At 40.2% G+C, this 22105-nt stretch overlaps 2 protein-coding genes across 4 annotated transcripts; one reads left to right on the top strand and one right to left on the bottom strand.

The window, feature by feature from the left end:
• Positions 1 to 1328: 1328 nt before the first annotated feature.
• On the top strand, positions 1329 to 9398 carry sergef (secretion regulating guanine nucleotide exchange factor). The gene is made up of 11 exons (XM_026311076.1): positions 1329 to 1453; positions 1713 to 1851; positions 2268 to 2420; positions 2676 to 2770; positions 2994 to 3054; positions 3140 to 3253; positions 3371 to 3433; positions 3709 to 3867; positions 3949 to 4115; positions 5697 to 5733; positions 8323 to 9398. The coding sequence occupies exons 1-11, from the start codon at positions 1352 to 1354 to the stop codon at positions 8481 to 8483; spliced, it is 1251 nt and encodes a 416-aa protein (XP_026166861.1). The 5' UTR covers positions 1329 to 1351; the 3' UTR covers positions 8484 to 9398.
• Positions 9399 to 10896: 1498 nt separating this feature from the next.
• kcnc1b (potassium voltage-gated channel, Shaw-related subfamily, member 1b) lies at positions 10897 to 20440 on the bottom strand. Of its 3 annotated transcripts, none has more exons than XM_026311063.1 (4): positions 19880 to 20440; positions 15545 to 16460; positions 14690 to 14863; positions 10897 to 11006 (listed from the first exon to the last, which is right to left on the bottom strand). In XM_026311063.1, the coding sequence occupies exons 1-4, from the start codon at positions 20438 to 20440 to the stop codon at positions 10897 to 10899; spliced, it is 1761 nt and encodes a 586-aa protein (XP_026166848.1). The 3 variants fall into 3 exon arrangements, with proteins under 3 accessions (XP_026166848.1, XP_026166847.1, XP_026166849.1); XM_026311062.1 differs by lacking the exon at positions 10897 to 11006 and adding an exon at positions 13519 to 13658; XM_026311064.1 differs by lacking the exons at positions 10897 to 11006; positions 14690 to 14863 and adding an exon at positions 13519 to 13683 and having other exon boundaries at positions 15567 to 16460.
• Between the last annotated feature and the right edge of the window lie 1665 nt (positions 20441 to 22105).

Raw genomic sequence — 22105 nt, 5'->3', positions numbered from 1 at the left:
GTATAAATTACAGAAGTGTGTTAGGTATGTTTAGCCACTAATACCAGTACAATACACAAACCCAAAGAGCTGCATAACTTGAGACACTGTTTTGCATCAGTTGTACCTGGCTGAATGAATGCTTAATGTGGGTTAATGTGCTTTCATTGTAAGTTAGTACCCTTTAAACGCATCCATAGGTGTTACAAAGCCAGATGTGGTTTCCACCTGTTATTGTTAACTCTGCTGTTGTGTGTGGTCATGTGAATTTTTGTAATTCATTTCATTATTCTCCTACACATGTAAGCTTCCTCACTTCAGTGATATGCATAAAATTTACCTTGTTTGTATTCTTTTGTTGTATGTAAAATAGTCCTCAATGAATCCTGAAATCATGAAAGTGAAAACTGGTGTAAAAAGAACATTTTCAACATTTATTAAAGATTTGGCACATGGACCCCAAACTATTTTTTTTACAGTTATGATTTTGAATACCTCCTCTTCAAGTGAAAGAAACTGTAGTATTCCTAAAACAATATATTATTTTTCTACTGTAAAGAAACATTATGATTTGGCTATGTATCAAATTAGAAAAATTAAATAAAAATGTTTTGTGTCTACACAGTATGTCAGATCGTTGGTTACTTGATGACTTAATACTTCTGGGTATCAGTAATTAGTCCAATAGATACAAGATGCTGAAATTGGTGCTGACAATATTAGTGATGCAAAATTATGTCAGTAATTCTGTACAGCCTAAGAATAATTAAGTAATTTTATTAAAGAGCTGAAAGGTTAAAACTGACATACTAAATGAGAATTTTCAACAACTTGTTATCTCAAAAGTTGTTCTTATTAAAGCATAAAGGATCTCTAAAACCATAGTAAATAGATATAGTGTCATTACTTCCGACTCATAAAGCCTTTTTTTACAAGGCAGAACCAACAACTATTCATTTACACAACAGATAAACATTTGCTTCACGTCAGTGTCGCAAATTATAGTGGACTCACGAATATGTACACGTAGATGCCGCTGTGGCGTAACGCAGACAGTGATATAGCTGAGTGATGTTAAGAATTTCCAACATCTTACTAATATATTAATTTTATTATAAAAATACAAAGCTTTTTCGCTTCGCCTGATATTTTAATTGAGCTTCTAATGCCCACTTTGTTAGATTAGGAGAGCGTTTACAGTTAATGCTACTTATTGCAATAAATCAAAATTAATATTCCAAGATAACCTCATTCATTCCATTAGAGTAAAAAGCAGCACGATAAGTGGTGTTTTCTACCAATTGACCTGACTTGAACGGGTCACAAGAACCGTACCAATATGGCAGTGGTAAGACGCATCTCGGAAGCCCGGATGCTGCATTTACGTGTCAATACGGCAACTATGGTGGACTCACCGGTAACTAGGTGCTCCATGGAAACGAGCTCCAGACCGGAGCTTTGTTTACAGTCTTGGGTACGTTTGATATCTTCACCATTAAAGCGTTAAATTCGTGTGTGCGGACTACTAGTTTAGCTTTAACGCTAGTCAGTGGTTTCAAATACTCACCACTAAATTCACTTGACTCGTGTTGACATAGCTAACGTTAGCTTAGCACTTGAATTAACGTTAGCTCCGAAACTTAATAGCCGTTAAGATTTGGTTACTGGTTAACTAGGCATTACCGGTGTTAAACTAACATTAGTTAGTGACAAGTTAATATCGTCTATTTCAGGGAGCCAACACCTACGGGCAGCTGGGACAGGGACATGCAGAGGACCAGTCTGTGCCCCGGCTCTGTGACACCGCAGCTTTACGAAACAGGGCAGTCCGGATTCTCAGCGGCGGAGGTGGTCACTCCGTGATTGTCACCGGTAACTTAGCAACACGCTCCTCAAACGCAAATAAGTCTCTATGCGTCTCATAGAACGTTAACATACTCTCAGTAATATAAAATACATCTGAACGAGCCCGAACAGGTCATGTGGCATCCCCTCCTGGACAAATACATTAATTGTTCACGTTGGTCTGAAACACAAAGAAGCTTTCTTCTTTTAGCGATATGTAAACATCCGTGAGCAACGTTACAGCCAAGAGAAGTAACAATAAACATAACATATTTAGTGGTTAGTTGGTTTACTGTTATTGTGTCATTGTAAACATTTGGTATAATATGTATAATGTATGTCAGACATTTAATATATACAGTAAAACACACATGCCCATTTTTGGAAAAACGTATAACGCTACTGTTGCGTGGTCTCCAAATGTTTGTGATATGTTTGGACAGAGAGTGGAGAAGTGTTTGTGTGTGGACAGAATCACAGAGGCCAGCTGGGACTTGGCCACAATGCAGACGTCTCAACTCTTCATCCCTGCCCATGTCTGAATCAGAAGATAACAAATGTTGCCTGTGGTTGGGATTTTACTCTTCTTCTTACTGGTGAGCTTAATTTGGTATATACATGGGTGGAATATGGATTTCTCTCATATGGTCCTAGGCTGGGATGATAGACAGGATAGAAGGATATTTTGTTTTTTTGAGGGAGTAACTTTAATTTTAACAGCAGCCAAAAAGTTAGACAGGACATAAATTGAAATGTGTTCCCATCCTTATGTGTCATCCTTATGCACTGTCAGTACATGCAATATATTTGCTGATATCAAAATGTCATAAACATGTTAATCTATTCTACAGATTGTGGCAAAGTGCTGGCATGTGGTTCCAATGCCTTTGGACAACTGGGTGTTGGACTCACAGTCACACATTCTGCAGATCTACTGGTCATTGAAGTGAGCACTTGAGCAATCATTTCAATAATATTAGGGAATATATACATGCATGTACCTTTAGCTAATCAGTGATGCATGATTAAAACTGCTACAACCCAAGTTCACCACATGAATAATTCGATGAGGTTCTTTGAAGTACAGTACTGTGCAAATGTTTTAGGCAAAATACACAGGGGATGCTTCTGCACAGCACTGTATATGTTATTGTACTGTTTGTTCTCAGGGTCTGAAGGATCTAGTGGTGAGTGTAGCTGCAGGGCTTAGACATTCTCTTGCTGTTACTGGTAAGTTACTAACTATGTAGCTATCCATGGTATGCATTCATTTGATAATCAAGCCACAAATACTCATTTTCTCTGCTGCCTTCAGACTCGGGCTGTGTGTATCAGTGGGGCACTGGTCTATTCAGTCAGGCTAAGAGAGCACTCAGTCCACACCCTGTCCCATCACACTTCAGCTCTAAGGTGCCCTCATTGGTACCAGGTAAGGGAAACTCTGTGCTCAGCAGAAATCATTAAAGAAAAGAAGGTTTTTAAACCATATGTGATTTACAGTGTCACTGATAATAAATATAACCAGGTATTTGTGTCCGTGATGCAGGTCTAGATCAGAAAGCATCACACCTGGTAACTGCAGGAACAGCCCACTGTGTGTGTCTTACAGGTACAGTATGACATTGATTTACATATAGTACAGGGCAGCAGATAAACATAGAAGAGGCTATAGTTTGAAAGCTGATATGCAGTATCTCTATTCCTGGAGGAGCATTTAGACTTTAAGCTTGTACTCATAAGCTGTTGCCTACTTCATGCCCATATGTCATTATGGCTGAGCTTTCTTCTGTCTTGTAATTAAACAGTACCAGTCAATTATTGCTCTGCCTTTCTGCTCGTGCCTCTACTGGATGAAAAGTAATGTTGCTGCTGTCGTGTGTGCAGGAGACGGTGATTTGTTTCTGTGGGGAAGCAACAAGCATGGTCAGCTGACCACCACGGAACCATTCCTGTCCTCTCCCACTCTTCTGAAGCGCTCACTGTTGGATGGTGAGAAAGTTATAAATGTGTGGAGTGGCTGGACACATATCGTTGCTCAAACAGGTAAAACACTGGATACAGTTTATTTCTGTGATGCTTGACAGGAAAGTTGTTGTATCTGAACAAGGTTGTCATCAATTTCAGAAAGTGGGAGAGTGTTCACATGGGGCAGACGTGATTATGGGCAGCTGGGCCGACAAACATTAACCAGTGAGAACAGAGAGCAGAAGTCAGCTGGCCTTTTAGCTCGAGGTGGAAACCAGGAGGTTCGACTCCCTGCAGAGGTTAAAGCCCTGAGTGGGACAACACAGGTAATATGTGTTTGGAAACTCTGCAGTTTGAATGGTCTGGAGGGCAAATATCAATAATAATAATAAAGTGTCTCTTAGATTTATATTGATCTCTATTGATGATACACTCTATAGATTCTTATTACCATGGCTAGTAACCTTGTGTTATTGATGAAAATCAGTCAGTCCAACAGGGGGCAGCAGACATACACAAATAAAACAGGAAGCTGAAGCTTGTTTTAGTATGAAACAAAACACATAACTGAATAAGAGCAAGGCCCACTAAGGGTAGTTTCTTAATGATTTGCATCACTATATCTAGCATGTAAAGCACACACGCACTCACACGCTATATGTTCCACTTTCCAGAGAACCACTTACATGTAGTGAAGACATACTGTAGGTCTCTTCTCCCATAAGGGCAATTATATGTAAGCATCATGGGATTGGAGCAGTTAACCTTTAGTCTAAATGGCAGCTTTATGGTAGGAGATGGTTACCAATAAAATGGATGTCAGGGGTAAGGGCAAATTCTGGATCACTTTTCCCCTGTGGAAACATTGTCACAGCACTGGTGTATGTAAAGTCATAGTCACCTTGTGTATGTAAAGCTAAAGGCATAGGGATCAGCTGAGCGAACTATGAAACTCACAGCCCCTCATGCCATATTAGTCCTCCTAGTACTGTAAATATACACCCACAGAGTCAATATTTGGTGAACTGTCACATTTTTATGGCTTATGAATATTACTGGAGTAGCAGATCATATCTTGCCAGTGGTTCAGGAATCAGTAAATGCATTTCGATTCATGGCTTTCCACCCCTGTAGTTTCTTTTCATCAAAATACGTTAAACTGTATTAATTAGGATGTATATACAGTTCAATGGCTTTTATTGCAGGTAAGTCAGCTTTAGTAATATGAATTGGCATGCTTTTACTCTTGTGGAGCTTTCTAGTGTTCAGGATCAGAATTTAAACCCCCCCCCCCCCCCCCCCTCATTTCAGTTCAGAAAGGGGAAAACCATGGATAAAAGGCCATTATATCGTAAAAGGCTTTGGTCAGCAAAGGCAGGGCTGTGTAGCTATCCTGAAACATTTACATTAAGTCCCCTCAGACAGCCCAGCAGTGTGTTTTAGCTTTTATGAACGAGCTGGTGTTTCTGAGTGGTGTTTTTGCTAACCTAATTGATAAAAGTGGAGAGGACAAAATAATGGAAACACCTGTCAGTATACTGCAGTACCATTCTAACTGCAGCACAAACTACGCCCCTCCCAAGATGATCATACAGTTGAATCAACATTTTTCTAAAAAAAGGGGTTCAACCAAATCTGCAGGACATAATTTTTGCCACCATGAAGGGAGAATTTATTGCAAGACTGGTGGGCTAGACTGCATTCATGTTGTATGCATTTCTGAAAAGAAGTTGGATGACTTCATCTTGGACAGTGTCATTTTAATTCAATTTTAAAGCAGGTATGTTTACAGAGCATCTCAGCATCCATATTGGCATAAAAGGTCTTGACAGTAGTATTTAGTATTTACAGTTGTCTCTCCGCTGTCAGCATGCATTTTAAATGCTTTTCAACTGTTTTCTGTACAGATTTCATGTGGATCTGAACATAACCTGGCCATTGTAGGTGAGTGTCAAAAATTAGCTTATATTTTCTTAGCTTTTCTTCACGTTTGGCTCATCTAGCTCTTTTTCTTTTATCAATTTCTTTTTATACATACATAATTTTTTTAAAAACTCTTTTATTTGCCAGTACCAAAGTCTATAATGTGTGAAAATAGATAGAAGAATAGAAGCATAAATATCAGTTAATATAATAGACAACTGCACTGAAAATGTTCATTAATAAAGTTAAAAAGAAAGAAATAAACTAAGCAGAAATAGTTTGAGTTATTAGTTTCAGTAAGTGCTGAAGCAAGAGATTTATGGCCTAACATGACCCCTGTTCGGACTGCTTAAAGCAGTCGGGAATACACACAGACGAGTCTAAACCATTTTCTACTTTCATCCTTCTCTGTGTACCCACAAATTATTAAAGGAACTGTCTAATATATTACAGTTAAACATCAATGTGAAATATTAATCCTTCTGGTAATGCTGCAGAGAATTTCTGAGGTCAACTCATTACTCTGTGGCCTTTACATCAGGAAGTAATTACAGCATGGATAGATGGGTATCATTGACAGAAGCAATTACCTGAACAGGCCTGTTGTAAATGAGCTGAATTAACCACATACACATTTATAGGCATGTTTTTCCAGTTAAATGTTTGGAGAGTAAGCTCCCTTTATCCACATAAGAACAGAATATAGACACTGCAGTCAAACACACCCATGAAAGAATACTAAACAAACAAACACATCTGAGTGTCTGTGGCTCCTCCTTTTTCATTTATAAGGATAAATAAAGCTTTTATTATTCCCAGGCTTACCAAAGGTCTCCTGTTGTCCCACAGTCATCAGCTAGCACTAGAAAGGTTTTTGGAAATAAAATATTTTGCATTAAATTTTGAACACTGACCCAGTATTTTTTTTTTTTTTTTTTTACATCAGCATGAATATGAATACCAGATGAACAAACACAAGCACAGGGTTCCATTAGCGAGGAAACACTGAACATCACTGGTATTTCTATAAGCAAATGGCCCTCCTCCGTTGATGTTCTGACCAATTTAAACAAATAACTTAATATGCCATTGTATTAATAAATTGTTGATGCAGACAGTTCAAATGACAGTTCTCACAAAAGCGCTGCTATGTGCTTTCAGCAGTTCAGTTATATAATGACAAAGCAGAACAAGTAAAGGAGAGCTCGTGAACCTCCTGCACCTCGCTCTTCTACCATGCTCTCCTGTTTTCCTCCTCCTGTCTCGAGCGCAGTGGCAGGAGCAGTGAAATAGCAAAACACCATTGGAAGCAGAGACCTGAGTGCTGCTATTTCTGGTGCTGAAGTAGGTCAGGCGGAAAGGAACGAAGAGCATTGCATGCTGCTTATATCTGTTGCCTGTTCAGCCTTTGCCCATTTGCACCTGAGGAAGTGCTCCTCATGTATGAAATTCATCATCGGTGGTCAGAGGTAGGAGATATGCCAAAGATGCTGTGGGCACAGCTCCTCCAATCTGAGGAAAGATTATTGTTAATGTGAACATTCTGAAATTAACAGGAATATGTAAGGACAGATGCCTAGTATGATGTCAGGCTATAAACACAGCTCCTCCTCCTGCGTGACTGTGGTGCTGCTGATTGCGTGTGAAATTTTAAACTGAAATGTTAAACCAAATGACAGGATTCGATTACAAGTAAATTGCTTTTGGTTTGAGTGTCTTGATTTTTATCCTTTTGATGTGCATAATATTGTGCAGACACTTTGTTGCCATGGAAACACTGATGTGCTGTACTCCAGTCAGTGAGTCCATGAATTAAACACAGCACCAGAATAAGGCCTTTTTTCCAATGAACAAAACACTTTAACAAATTAAGCTCACTAATAAATGAGACCATCAGCATTTACTGTATAACCTTGAAGACAGAGATAAATATGTTGGAGTCGTAAATGTATGTGCTATATTACAGACCACACGTATGAAACATGTTTGTAATGCTTTAGCCATATCCAATAAGATGTCACATAGACATAAGCTGCTGACATGGCTTGAATATCTTGGTCTTTAAATTGGCGAAAGCATATGTGTCTGTTGGCAAATCCAAACCTTTGATGCCATAGATTTTCAGAGACGAGCTAAAAATGCAGAAAGACAGAAAGACGCCTCGATGAAATAAATGAAAGGATGGAATGAAAGACACACTGCAGAATGGGGAAAGCTTGAAGATGTGTTACCCTTGAGAAAGCAAGCTCTTTTCTGTTGCCATGGCAATGGAGCTTATTAGGTAACTGTGTTGCCATGGCACGTGTCTCCTCGGTGATGCAGACTTGACCACACCCACCAACAAGCTCACCAGCTGTGAAGAGCATGAAGGTTTTATTTCTGGTTGCCTCAGTGTTGGGAACTGAGACTGTGTGTGTGTGTGTGTGTGTGTGTGAGAGAGAGAGAGAGAGAGAGAGATTGTGTGATTTGATTTTTGTTTTTTTGTTTTTGTTTGTTTTTTGCACCAAGATTTATTTTTTTTAGCAGGATGCTAATTTTGCATGTTAAAGTACTGCAGCCCCATTTCTCTCCTTGTCAGCACTACTGACCCATAACCTCTCTCCATTTCAGAGGGATGTCTCTTCTCCTGGGGCTGGAATGAACATGGCATGTGTGGAGATGGTTCAGAGACCAACGTATTTCAGCCTCAACTCATATCTGGTCTCAAACCTCTTCTCATTGGCTGTGGAGCTGGACACTCTATGGCAGTGTGCACTGTAAAACCTAGCTGAAGATAAAACTTTGCAGCGACTCCACTAACATTGAAGCAGTAACATTTATTCAGCAAATGACAATCAAAGATGAGAAAAACAAAGACTTTGTGAATAAACAAATTTCTGATTTAGGGGCTGATTTGTCCTTAAATGTTATTTGAAGTGCCTTTGAATACACTTTGCAGCTTTCACCTCTCAAAAGGTTCCCAGAGCTCTTTGAACGGGTCCGATTTCAAACTGCAGTTGTCAGTGTTGTATGGCTGAATTATGTTTCATGTGAACAGAGGCCATCATTTCTCTGACCAACCTGTCACTTTGATGGACATGACTGGGGGCTATGGCTTTGCAGGACATGGCCATACTGATGGCTCATGGTCTGCCTGCCATGTTTATCTTCCTGAATGAAGCAGTTATGGATCATATGAGGTATAGACTAGACCTGGGCTATGCTTCCATCTTTCCATGTCAGCAGTTTTATTGTTATGATCTTTAGTGTCAGGAGGCAGTGTCTGTACGCTATACTGATTGTCTGTCATCCCATGATTTAACACTTGAACATACTGGACTGTATGTTTTTCTTTGCTATCTGTCAAAAAGAGAACATGGTTTGTATTCTGCTGAATACTTCATTAATCCCTCTTGGGAGAAACTTTGCTGCATTTGACCCAACCTAAATATTTATAGGCTGTGGGACTCTGCAGTGCAGCATCCAGGTACCAGCTGCAAGTCAGCACCTCGGACAAGAGCACTGACAGGACTCAAGGATGATATATTTGCACTGCATTTACTTCTTTATATAAAAGTATTTATTTTGCAATTATAGTTTATGCACCTTAAAAACATCTTTTGCTGAAGTTATGCATTAATGTAAGTTAAATAAAAATGCTTTTACCTGGATTAGATTGAAAAAAATAAACCAACACTCTTTGAAAAGTGATCAGTTCTGTGTTTTTTTTTATTTATCACTATTTATTGTACAAGCCTGTACTGTATTGGTCAAAAAAGACACAAAAATCCCTAAACAACAAACCAATCATAACGATCACTGAACACCTTACTGAGATAACTAACCACAAAATGCACGGTGTTCAAAACACGCACTCTGAAGTCTCACTAAACGGCACACGTTAGTTGCCTCTTTGTTGTGATATTAATTCCATTAATGATAACAGCTGCTGTTTTTTTTTTTTTGTTTTTTTTGTGGCCATGTCGGATAATGATCAGCACACTGTCCCCCCATTTTTGCTCAGCTCTCTTGACAGATTCAGATCTGCTGTACCTGATTGCACGCACACGCAGATCGCATCAAGTTGTTGGCAGTGTGTTTGCATTTGCTTGGTAAAAAGCTGGTCCCTTTTCACTAACTTCTCCACACAAACAATGAGTCTGTACTGCCTTTTTAATATAGGTATGCTCATTGCTCGCCTTAAGAAGCTGATCTCTTTGGGGATCCATATTGTATCTGTGTGCTTTTTGAGTTCTACTAAACTGATGCTTGTTTTCAATGGCTGGTGACTCGAGGCTAATTTTTTTTTTTTTTTAAAAAGTAAATTCATCATGTTCATTAAGCTATAGTCCTGAATGGTAAGAATTTGCATAACAGAGGCACTTGTCCAGTATGATGTTTATAATGTTTGGCATTAGTTAGTATTACATCCTAATAGACCAATTTGTATGCATGCAAAAAAGTTTATATGATTGTCAATTAAAATATACTACTGAATAATTAATGTATTTATATATTTGATCTGTTTTTTTAAGTACAGTACAAGATACGATATATTAACAATCAATGTTGAATATTTATTATTTCTGAATAACCTTAAATAAAATGGTCTTAACCAACTAAATCATTTACCAATTCCTAACGGCACATGTTGCCATGTTAATGCCTCATTAATAGGAGGTAAGAGTGGTGTTTTTTGAAAGTATGACCTTTTTTCACTGTTTTGTGGATGTTATCTCTTTGATGCCCAAAAATATATCAAAGGAATGTTAAAAGTTCACTGGTGCAAAACAGTGCAAAAGTCTACAAAGATGTGACCATGACAGTGCAAAGTTAATGACTCGTTTTCAACTGTTTAGACTGGCTGACATGACAAGTGACAGGTTTTTGTTGGGGAATGATTAAAATCGGAGCAACATTTTTTTTTCTTTCAACAGAAGAAGCACACAAATATTTGATGATCACTCAAAAACATTGGTACACACAACTTCAGCACACAGAAAAGCGTATTTACAGCACTAGCACACACCAAAAAGAGGCACACAGATTACAACACAGTAACCAGTCACAGATACTGAGCTACATAAGGCTTGACAACAAAACGTCCTTAGTGCTACATCTATGCTGAGTTTGTGATGTACAGGTTGTCACTGTCACATCCATTTAAAAATACTAAATAATACACACAACAATGTTACAGCACTATCAGGTGGGTGATGGGCCATTATGGGTCATACACATAGTGGTTGGTACACCATGGTTCATAACACAAACTGACTCTGTTGGTTGTCTGCTCCGGTGCTGTCGCTGGGTCTCTATAAACATATAAAAAAACAATAACAAAAATAAATTATTACACAAATTATGTTTAATGGTGGAAATGATGGTGATGATGGGTACCTCTGAGGGGCATAGAGAGATTTGAAATGACTCTAGCTTGGAGAGTAAAGAAAATGTGCTCCGTTAGTTCCTCATGGTAAACGACAGGTTTACCATGTATTTCCCATGCTTAGCCAAGGCATCAGACAACAATGTATTGTCCGTACAGAGGTTGGACACCGAATCGGTTAATAAACATGCCCAATCATGCGGCGTTTTACAGGTTGATGTACAGTAGTTCAGTCATTGTCATGCGTTTGTATAGTTTGCGTCATGCTCTCACAGTCATCTTGTTTCTTTATGCTCTCTTTGACCCATACACGGGTAGACAGAGGGTCAAACAGCAGTTGAAAGCACTAGCTGTAAGCTAGTGAGAAAGAAAAGATGTATGTATGCATGTGCTGTTGAATAAAAACGGAGTCTAAACGCTCATTGTGTACAAAATTTATTTCATGCAAGGACTTATATTTACATTTTTTACTTGAATACTTTTCTGTTGCATAAATGTAAAATACATGCATTTACCTTTCCCCAAGTAGACCCACATCCCATACTGTGTCGTATTGGACTTTTTTTTTCACTTGAATTGCATGAGCATATAATCACCTCCATCTCTTCACATCAAATCTTCACAAGTTTTTTTTTTTTTCTTTAATATATAACGTTCATTAATTACCACAAGAGACATGACTCGAAATGTAAACTCTGCTCATTCGGAATAAAAACAAAACTTAGATGAGTTAATATACCTATATCTTCTTGAAATTAACATTTCGGGTTGGTCAACATAAAATTTGTTAAAGTGCCCTGAAACATTGTGCATAATTATAGGGACAGTATCAATACATGTAACAGTAACAGTATTGATATTTTAAATCAATAGACATACACACTGCAGGTGTCATCATGACATCGCTGGTTGATCATAACTCAACATATTTTGGCTCTGTAGAATTGCCTGTCCCCTTTAATAATATTTTGTGCTTTATCATACAAAATCTTTCTTAAGAGTGGGGACTATTAATAAGTGAGTATTTTCTGGTGTGTTTTTTATTTTTATGTATCCTACTAAAGGTTAAATCCTTGTATGCATTGACTGATATAACAATAAAAACCAAGAGGGCATTTTTACTGTGATTAATGGTGGCGCAAAAGGTACAAAGTGCACCTTGTAAAATAAAGCTTTCATTACACTGTTATGAGCATGGTATAAAGTGTACTGATGCTACACTGGGAGCACTTATATAATATCATGTCAATTCATTACTCACTTTTACTTTGCCTCGCCAGGTATGAAGGCACCGTTGATTTATAATTCATGAGTCCTGCCTTAATTTAGGCATCACAGCAGTAAATAGAAGTTGCTGCAGACGACCGATACTGTTTAAAAACTCAGAACTACCAGCAAATATATTTGTATAAAAAGTATTTATGCTCATAACAGCATTAGTTGGCTTTATGACAAGATTGTTCAAGTTAAATCACACTATTTTAATTGGAGGTCCCAGTCAAATAAATACAAGAAAATAAATATATGAATTTGGGGAAAGGCAAAGAATGGCAGCTACATAAAAACCTCTGCTATGACTGAGTCTCTTGTAAAGCTGTCTCAAAATGCATAAAAAAATGACAAAGCTTTAGAAGCTTTTGAAAGAAATTTGTTTTGTTTTTTTCTTACAGGACTGCAATACAGTTAGCTTCTTGTTGAACATAATTTCTCATGCAGTTCATGCAAATGAACAAACAGTTTTAGTTCTGTTGACATTAGATGTATTCATCACTAGTATCAAAGGAATTGTCATCATCTCCATATTGCATTTGGACATCATGAACATCATGTTCAAATATTTCTGTGAATGGCCACTCAAATAACATTAAGTCTCGTCTGGATTGCACTTTCAAAATGATAACGTCTCTACTTTGCAACGTACAAAGCACTTAAGAGGAGTTTCCTTAACAGCTGGCAATGGTTCCTTTGGGTTATGTTTAAAAGCCATGTATAGTTAATGTCCAGCATATTATTAGCAGGGGTTACATCTTATGAAAATTTCTTTCACAAAATTGTAAAAAGCAGATGAGATAAAAGTTATTGGCAGAAGAGTATGCGAGATCAAAAGCAACAGAGCAACAGGCAATGATGTAAACACAGGGAAAGAGTGGGGTTAGCCTGTGGTAGAAGTAGAACAGTGCTTTGTCTGTAACTGAGGTGACCCATGCAGAGTGGCATGTGCCAATGTTTTCTAGTCTAGGATATGATGACACACCCAAGGAGAACACTTGGGAAGCTTGAGTATTAGCACAGTTAAGATACAGTTTTCCAGAAAAAGAAAGAAATAAAAATGAAAAAAAGCAGGAGTGAAGGCAAGTGTAAAAGCAAAGTCTGACAGGAAAGATAAGAAGGAGTGTGGACTGGCCTTCCAATGGCATTGTGTCTGCTACTCAACCATGCTACATAATGGATGGGATGGGAGAATGTGAGTGCTGCATTAGACAGGGTGGGCTGCAGGGCAGGGCGGACACTGAGGACACTCCAGAGGCATCCCCGCTCATGCCAGACATGCTGTTAAGGCTCCAAGGCTTTTCATAACCTTCAGTTGAAAAACAGAGAACGTTCTGAGTACACTGCAGCACTAAATCCATGACAAAATGTTTTGGTGTTCCTCACTGGTAATACTACACCTGTTGCTTTCTTGTTTTTGTCTCCAAAGAAACAGGTCAACACAGACTTGAGACAGATTATTATTCTCCATGCATTGAGTGCATTAGGAGTACAACAGCATGCACCGGGTGGTACTGGAATGGTTTGGAGTATAACACTATAAAAGACTCAAAAAAGGTAGGCACCTCAGGCAGGGAATGTTTTCTCAGCTACAGGTAGAATTTCATACTGTATGGCATTTACTGGTGACAGCTGCAGATTAACATGACTTTCTTATGAATGTTTTGAACATTAAATTGAAAGAAATCAACAGGAAAAAAAAGGGATTAACTTTTCTGTTAAAGGGTAAAAATCTGTAAACTAGAATTTGGTTCTCAGTAATATTATTAATAATATTTGTCATTAGCCTTCCTCCATTTGTGTTGTTCTCCACCACCATACTGATAGCACCCATCAGCAAGACACTTCATGCACCATTATGGTCAAGAGCAATGTATTAATAAACCAGGTTCCCGCATGGTATTTATCTTTAAAACACATATACATACATGGTACACACATAGCACATAAATACTTTCTTAGGCAAATAAGACAACACGTTCTAGATTGTAAAAAGTTTGAAAATAGCTTTCTTACTGGTAAATAAATAGGGGTATTACATTATGCATGGTTTAAAAAAATATATTATGTAGATGTGGACAATTATTATTGACATTTGTGGTGATTGTGCTTGGCCTTAAAAGATGTTATTGTGACTTGTAATATATACAATGACTGAGGAGAAGCAGCTGCTGTGAGAGTGTTTGATAGTTGTAAGGTAGGCTTGTGGTTGTGTGTGTGTGTCTGTGTAAAACTGAGGTGTAACACTCAGCAATGAGAGAAAAAGTTGCGGGTCCTGTCTATGGTCTACAAGGTGTCAGTGTCTCACAGGGGCCTGTGATTGGCTGTTAGTGTACGTACCCCTCCTCACTCTGCCCCCTGTGTGGTTGGGGCGTTCAGCAGTGGTGACCAGGAAGCAGGGCCGCTCTCTGTCGCTGGGGCTGAAGATTTCCTCGGGAGATATGGCCTGGTCTATATGAGGGCAGTCTTCATTGGCCAGAGCTGCGTTAGCTGCCTCACCGTTCAGTTTGGAATCTTATAAGAAAAAAGCAATAAATAAAGGAAAGAAAAACATGCTAAAAAAAGAAAAAAATAGTTTCATATTCCAGCTTTTTTCACAATTCAAATAGTACGATGACTCAAATATCTGCCACTTTCATGATCTACAACCTGTATGCACATAGGGATTAACTCATACAATATTATTATACTGTATCTATATGAGCTGTATAATGTTTGCCTCACTTTGTCCCTTTACAATCATGTTGTTCTATGTTTTTGAACACAAACTGTATCAAGGGTCAACATATCTTTGCACTAAAACCTAAGAAATCCAAGAAGAAATCAAGTGACTCCAACATCTCGTTATCTGTTCATAACATTACAAATACAGGAGCGATAACAGACTCTCAGTTAGTCTGAAGAGAGAAGAGGAGTGAATCACTGCATCAAGAAGTACAAAATCAATAGCAAGATTACTCACGGTCAGCTTCAGTCTCTCTTTTCTTTTATCCAGAGTCAAATATGCTTTTCATCACAAATTTTATTGATTATTTTTGGTGGGAAACTCATTTGTTTAATCGTGTATGACTCATCAGCTAACTGGAGTGTGGGAACAGACAAACAATGGAACAGCTGAATGGTGGTGTGGCTGCTTCATGAGGACATAGTGATGAGACAACAATATACCAGAATATTTATAACATTGTTTCCTACCTTGAAACTTAATCTCGAAAACGTCGTCATGGGGAATAGGGCTCTGGTGTTGAGAGCTGATGCTTGACTTGCAGAAGTTAGGAGAACCTGGTTGGGGTGCCCGAGGAATATGCCTGTTTTTTTTCTTTGGTAGTTTCTGTTTTGCCATGGCCAGCGAGTAATACATTCCAAAGTTGTTGACAATCACAGGGACGGGCATAGCGATGGTCAGCACACCTGCCAGGGCGCACAAGGCTCCAACCAGCATGCCAGAAGTCGTCTGTGGATACATGTCTCCATAGCCTAGGGTTGTCATGGTCACCACAGCCCACCAGAATCCAATTGGGATATTCTTGAAGTGTGTGTGCTCGCTGGCTCGAGGGTCGTTGGGGTTAGCTCCAATCCGTTCAGCGTAGTAGATCATAGTTGCAAAGATGAGGACACCAAGAGCGAGGAAGATGATGAGGAGCAGGAACTCATTGGTGCTGGCCCTCAACGTGTGACCCAGCACCCTCAGCCCCACAAAGTGACGTGTCAGCTTGAAGATACGCAGGATCCTCACAAAACGGACCACTCTCAGGAAACCCAGCACGTCCTTAGCTGCCTTGGAGGTGAGCCAGCTCAGGCCGACCTCCAGGTAGAATGGCAGGATGGCCACAAAGTCGATGATGTTCAGGGCGTTCCGAATGAAGTCAAATTTATTCGGGCAGAAAGTTATTCGCATTAGAAATTCAAAAGTGAACCACACCACACAAACACCTTCAATGTAGGTGAGGTAGGCAGCAGTCTCTGTCTCCTGATAGTTGCGCTCCACTATGACGTTGTCCACCACCTCCAGTTCAGTGCGGTTAATGATGGGGTTGAAGGCCTCATGGGTCTCCAGACAGAAAGTGGTTATGGACACCAGAATAAAGAACAGCGAGGCCAGAGCCACCCACTGAGCAGGAAAGATACATGGGGTGCAGAAAAAGAAAAAGAGGAGAGAGAGGATGGTGAGGGGAGAAGGACAGGAAGGAGAATGAGCACATTAATACATGCAATGTAAGGCAGCTTGACAGCCCAGTTGTCATTCATCTATTTTCTGAGACAATGCCATCTGGTTTAACATTGACAGTGGCACTGACACCCTCTCTCACCCACCCCTCGATGTGTCTTCATTCGCATGTGTCATTGTAAAGAGGGACAATCGATGCAATCCCTTCTTCCTTCCCTTCCCTCTGCTGTATCTCAAGGTCATAGCTTTTTCGAGGGTATGCTACATGCAGAATTACAAAGAGCCAGCAGCAGCAGCAGCAGGAGCAGCCAGGACATTAGAATCAACCCCCATGACTAAATTTAGCCAGGGCTCTTCCCTTTCTCAGCATCACTCCAGTAGGTCTTCCCTACACAAGGTCATACTGTCCAGATAATCAACTCTTGGGAATTATAGTGAGATGAGAGGCTTACTGTGCCGAAGGCACATTTCATGTAAAGCATATATCTTAAAAGTGTAATTTATACTACATTATGTATATTGACTGGATGATGACATAGGATCCCATGCATATTACATGTCGGTGTAACAGATACTATTCTCCCCTATATGTAGATTGTTTCCCTGTCTTCATGTTATTCTGCTCTGATTATTGCCTGGTGTACTGGTTTACATATATGTTACCACCCATCTAGATTTTCAATGGATCTACATCTTCAAAGTAAGTCTGAGGTCAACAGGTCAGAGTTTGTGGGCAGAGAAGCAGAGAGGCAGACAGGAAGAGAATGATATCTTATAAGTAACAACAGTTGGATCAATAAACACTGAAGATGTCTTTATGACATGCTCTGTAATGCTCCTCAACCTAATGCACAACATTGTTAAGTAGCAGGGAGGGATAATGAATGGCTTCTGGGACATAAGCTGGAGTGGGGCATGTCTGAGCATGAGGACATCTTATATGTATATTCCACTGAGCAAGGGAACTCTGTGTCTTTGTCAGTCATATCTATTCAAGTACGAGATGGAAACCAGACCCTCATCAGTGGCAAATCACACTGAGGAAATCACTAATGCTGATGAAAGTCTGCTTCCCTTCTATGTTAGTATGATGGCAGTGACTACAGCTCACTGACTTCACTTCACTCTGTCCTCTTTGTCCAGTGAGACAGCATCACTGTTCATCATCTGAACCTTCCAACCCAAACATCAGCTTTTAAAAACAAAAATACAGAATTACTTCAGTCTGTATGCTATAATGCTCATGTGAGTGTCTAAATGGTTTGGTTATTTATTTATTTTTTTAAAAACTCTTTAAATTTGGCACACAATGTTAATATTATAAAGACAAAGAATGTGAATTATGATTATCTTGTGTTGATACAGCGGAAGAGAGACGTGTCGGATTTTGAGGCATTAGTATGTGGTGTTGTTTTATCAGATTGCATAATATTGTTTTGTCCACCCCCTCTACAGTATGTGCTGTGCAAAATAACAAGTACACCCTAGAACCATGCTGCAAATATGACCTCACAAAATAACTATTATTCACAGAGGGACACAGATTTGTGTTCATAATGACTGTTGATTGCTCATTTTCCTTATTGCAAATCTGTTCTTGCAACGTCTCACCTATTTGTGTCTAAGTTTATTCTTTTCATATCGGTTGAGAAATTCGCATTTAACTAACTTGTCAGAGAAATGAGGTCTGTAGTTAATTTCTGCCTGGAGGCACATTAGTGACTTAATCCAGCAAAATCACCACCTTACTGAGGCAGTCTAACCAGTTTCATTAAAATTTAAGCTTTATTGAGGAGCCGCTCAACAGAAAATTAATCTGGAACAATTTTAATAAATAATGAGCCATTTAAACAGAAATAATCCAAAAGTGTCTGTTACTTCTAAACAGATTTATTTCAGCCTACAGACTTCTGTAATGATACACAGGTATAGGTTTGGGCTGTTAGTCATTAAAACAATCTGTCTAAATATGATAACATCAGAAAATTGTGATTGTCTTTTTTTATTATTTTCTAGTCCAAGGCATTATTTGATTAATCCAGAAAATAATCACATACGGAGACTGACAGCTTCTCTTATTTTGTCCAGCTCCTATATATCAATTAGCAAGAGCGACACAAATATTACCATAAGTGTCAGCACTTTCTAGTGTTATGAAACCTCATTCTTATGAGCTACTTTCATGTCGACCGCTGATGCTTCCTTGACACACTGGCTCACTCACCCCTCCGAACATCCCACCCCTAAAACTGTTAAACCAACGCTGCATCTCATCAGACCGCCTCTTAAATTACGTGTCTTTGTGACAGTTTGGAACAGTGTGGCCTGGAGGGAGGGTGACAGCCCAAGACTGTTTGCTCCTTATTGGCTAATTCTCACTGTTGCTGGCAAACCAGTGATATGCAGTGACAAGGGTCCACTGATGTATCTACTGTGAATAGAGTCTGTAATTAACTCTGAGGCTCAGTTCTAATTAATCTTCTTGCCAGTCTTAGTGAAGCTCTGTCAATCCTCGCTCTGCTTTTGTCTTGCCCACTCTTAAATGTAGGACACTTCTGAGGAGTTTTCTGTTTTGGGAATTTTCTCTGTATCCGGAAGGTGAAATTTGAGAGAACAGTGTGTGGGTTTGTGTGTGTGTTTTACTGGTTAAACCACTGTCTTTATTGCTGGATGGGGCCTAATAAACAATCACACTCTAAGGTTTGCTGCAGCTGTCAAAGCAATGTGCAGCACAGCAGCCTTTGTGGGTGGGTGGCGGGGGGCAGTGGTCAAAAAAACAAAAAAATCTGAATGTATTCCTTTCATTCATTTCAAGTCCTTTCCTTGTCACCAATGAGAGGCTTTGTGCCCAGATGGAAAAGTGCCCATGATAAAGTCCAAATGTCACCACTTACAGCAACACATTTGCTTGTCTGGAGGTCTGCCACTAAAATTTCTGGTGGTGCCAAAGATCAGGTTTCCTGTGTAGCTGGGCTATTTAACTAAAGAGCCAGCCTGCCCATGGATCTTTGTGCCATGGAAATATTAATCCAAAGATAATAGTCCCAGTAAGCTGTTTCTAAAGGATGGTGGCAGGAATGATTTGCATGTAAATGATTTTGAAAGATGAGGTTTTCCTCTCTCCTCTGTACAATGCTGTGGAGACCCATGGGAGAGCAATTTCAAGGTCATCACCAGCTTTTCTAAAGCCTCCCACATCCATCACTCTTTGTTTCATCATCCAGGGACAAATTCAGACATATTATTATTTGTGCAAACCAATTAAACATTATTTTAGCTCAGAATCTGCCAGTAGGAGTTCATTATGTTTTAAATTCTAAGAGAAATAAGACGAACAAAGAAATGGCTTACAGACAACTCACCCTTGCATATTTAGAGGAGTAAGGGTCCTCGAACAGAGCCCAGACACGTTTCTGCCACCGGCTCCACAGGCTCCCACTCCTGGCATCAGGAGAGTCTCCCTGGGCCAACCTCCTTGTCATTTCATCATCATCCTCTGTATGCTCTGGCTCTGGCTCCGTATCATCACCCCCCAGGTCTAACAGGCCCCCCCCGCCGAAACTATCAAGGGCCTCCTCTGCCTCCCGGTGCTGGCGATAGGTCATCCAGCAGCATGGCTCCACGTCTGTCTCATCAATGCCCCAGAAGGCCAGTTCCTCCTCATAGAGGGGCCCGCAGACATCAGCCGGGCAGTGCAGTTTACCTGTCCTGTAGTAATTGAGGATATGTGCAAAAACGCCAGGGTGGCGGTCGAAGAAAAATTCCTCGATCTTGGCATCATAGTCAAAGTGGTTGGGTGCATCAGGCTCGGCCAGCCAGGACAAGCGAGTGCCAGGTAGAGTACGCAGGGTGCTGCGGTATGTCTGATGTCTGATCCCTCCCACGTTTATCACAATGCGATCCTTGTCGTCGCTCAGGCCCATTGCGTCCCTTAGGCATTTCTCCAATAAGTTCCCTTCATCTCAAAGGTAAGTCTAGGCGCACCGTGCAACAATGCGCGGCAGTGGTTACGCTGAAGGGAAACAATTACATAAGGAAAGCAGCGCGCACAGCAACCTGTCGTTTCTCACCAACTATGAAAGAAATCGTGGCTGCTTGACGCGCATCAGGCTGCATCCCCTCTCAACCCTGTATTTTCTTACGCGCACCTGCCATGCAACCGGACGATCAGAAACACTTACCCTGCCAGAATCGCTGTAGGGCACGGAATCGAAATCCAAAGTGATTGCAGCCAATGGCATCACATTAAGAATGGACGTCACATCGTCAGTAAATCCAAGATGTCGAGATTTAAAAAAAGGGGGTAAACGCAGGGCAAATAAAGAAGCGGAATAAATCCAGCTCAGTGGACTCCACAGGTTGCCAGATCAGTCCTGAGCAGGTTGATGGTTGCCACAGAAGGTGACTGCGATGGTGCTGAGCGGACAGCGCCTGTCCGGCTGCTCCTGATGGAGGCTCCGCTGCTTTCAGTCCCTCCTCTGTTGCTGCCTACAGACTCACCTCCTTCACACCGACGCTCATCCCGCTCCCCGCTCTGCGTTTAACGCCACTCCGCCACTGTTCAGCAGGTCTTTGTCTCAGCACGAGAGATGTCGTCCTGCGCCAAGGCTTTCCCTTTCATCCGTGCATCGTTATCCTCGGTGTGAAGGGAGGAAAATGTTTGCCTGTTTGCTGGGTGATAAAAGAAAACCAGAGATCCTCAAAGACGCCCAAACTGCTTGTGATTCACACCGTAAAACCCAGATCTCCTCTCACAGCAGATGGAGCATGCCCAGTGGAGGGTTCTGCATTTGATGAAACCCAGTCAGGTTCTCCAGTGAAGGAGCTGAAATTACCCAGGGTTTCTTCTGGCTCTTAGTTAACGTCGTGGCAAGGAGGGTTACCTGTCGGTCACGACTGTAACTCATCATCTCCATGCACAGCTGGCTGGAGAAGGTGTGACCCTGGAACCATGAATACGCGCAGATCCGCCCATAACATCAAACACAATGTGTGTTCTATGTGATTTGTAAAAAGATTTGTAAAATCTGCACGTAATGTGGGCCCAGTATCACTGCACTGACTTTGGAGATATTTAGAAAAACAAAAAAGGTTGAAAGAATTTCATTTTTGCGCAAATCAGAGTGTTGCTCTCGGTCTGTATCATGATTAGCCAGTGAGGCCTCCGTTTGTTTTTAATATGCCATTAGAGGGCGTCAGAGTTCACTGCAACACATGCCCCTTCAGATTCTTAATTATCGAAAATGATCAAACTTTATCAAGAACCTGACAACAGATTAAAATATGAAAACCAGGACATAGGGTCAGTGACTACTGTGGGTTTGTTGTGGTCATGAATCCAGGACAAGTTATTTGTTCTAATTGTCAGTTTATCTCATAAATATATTTTGGCCTACAAAATGAAAAACAGTGGTGCACATGTGGACTTTCCACAATGTTTGGAGACATTGTCTTTATATTTCTTGTTTTTATGTTTCTCATGCAGATCTGGACACAGGTCCTGCAGAGGAACAAGTTGAAGTAGGGCTTCCTGCTGGCTCTCACAGATAGGGAGCCTTGTTGTACCCTTGGCCTTCTCCTCCTGTCCG

The sequence above is a fragment of the Mastacembelus armatus genome, chromosome 6 (assembly GCF_900324485.2).
Source record: "Mastacembelus armatus chromosome 6, fMasArm1.2, whole genome shotgun sequence".
NCBI lineage: Eukaryota > Metazoa > Chordata > Actinopteri > Synbranchiformes > Mastacembelidae > Mastacembelus > Mastacembelus armatus.
Note: the sequence above shows the minus strand (reverse complement) of the source record. Positions and strands in the feature narration are given on the sequence as shown.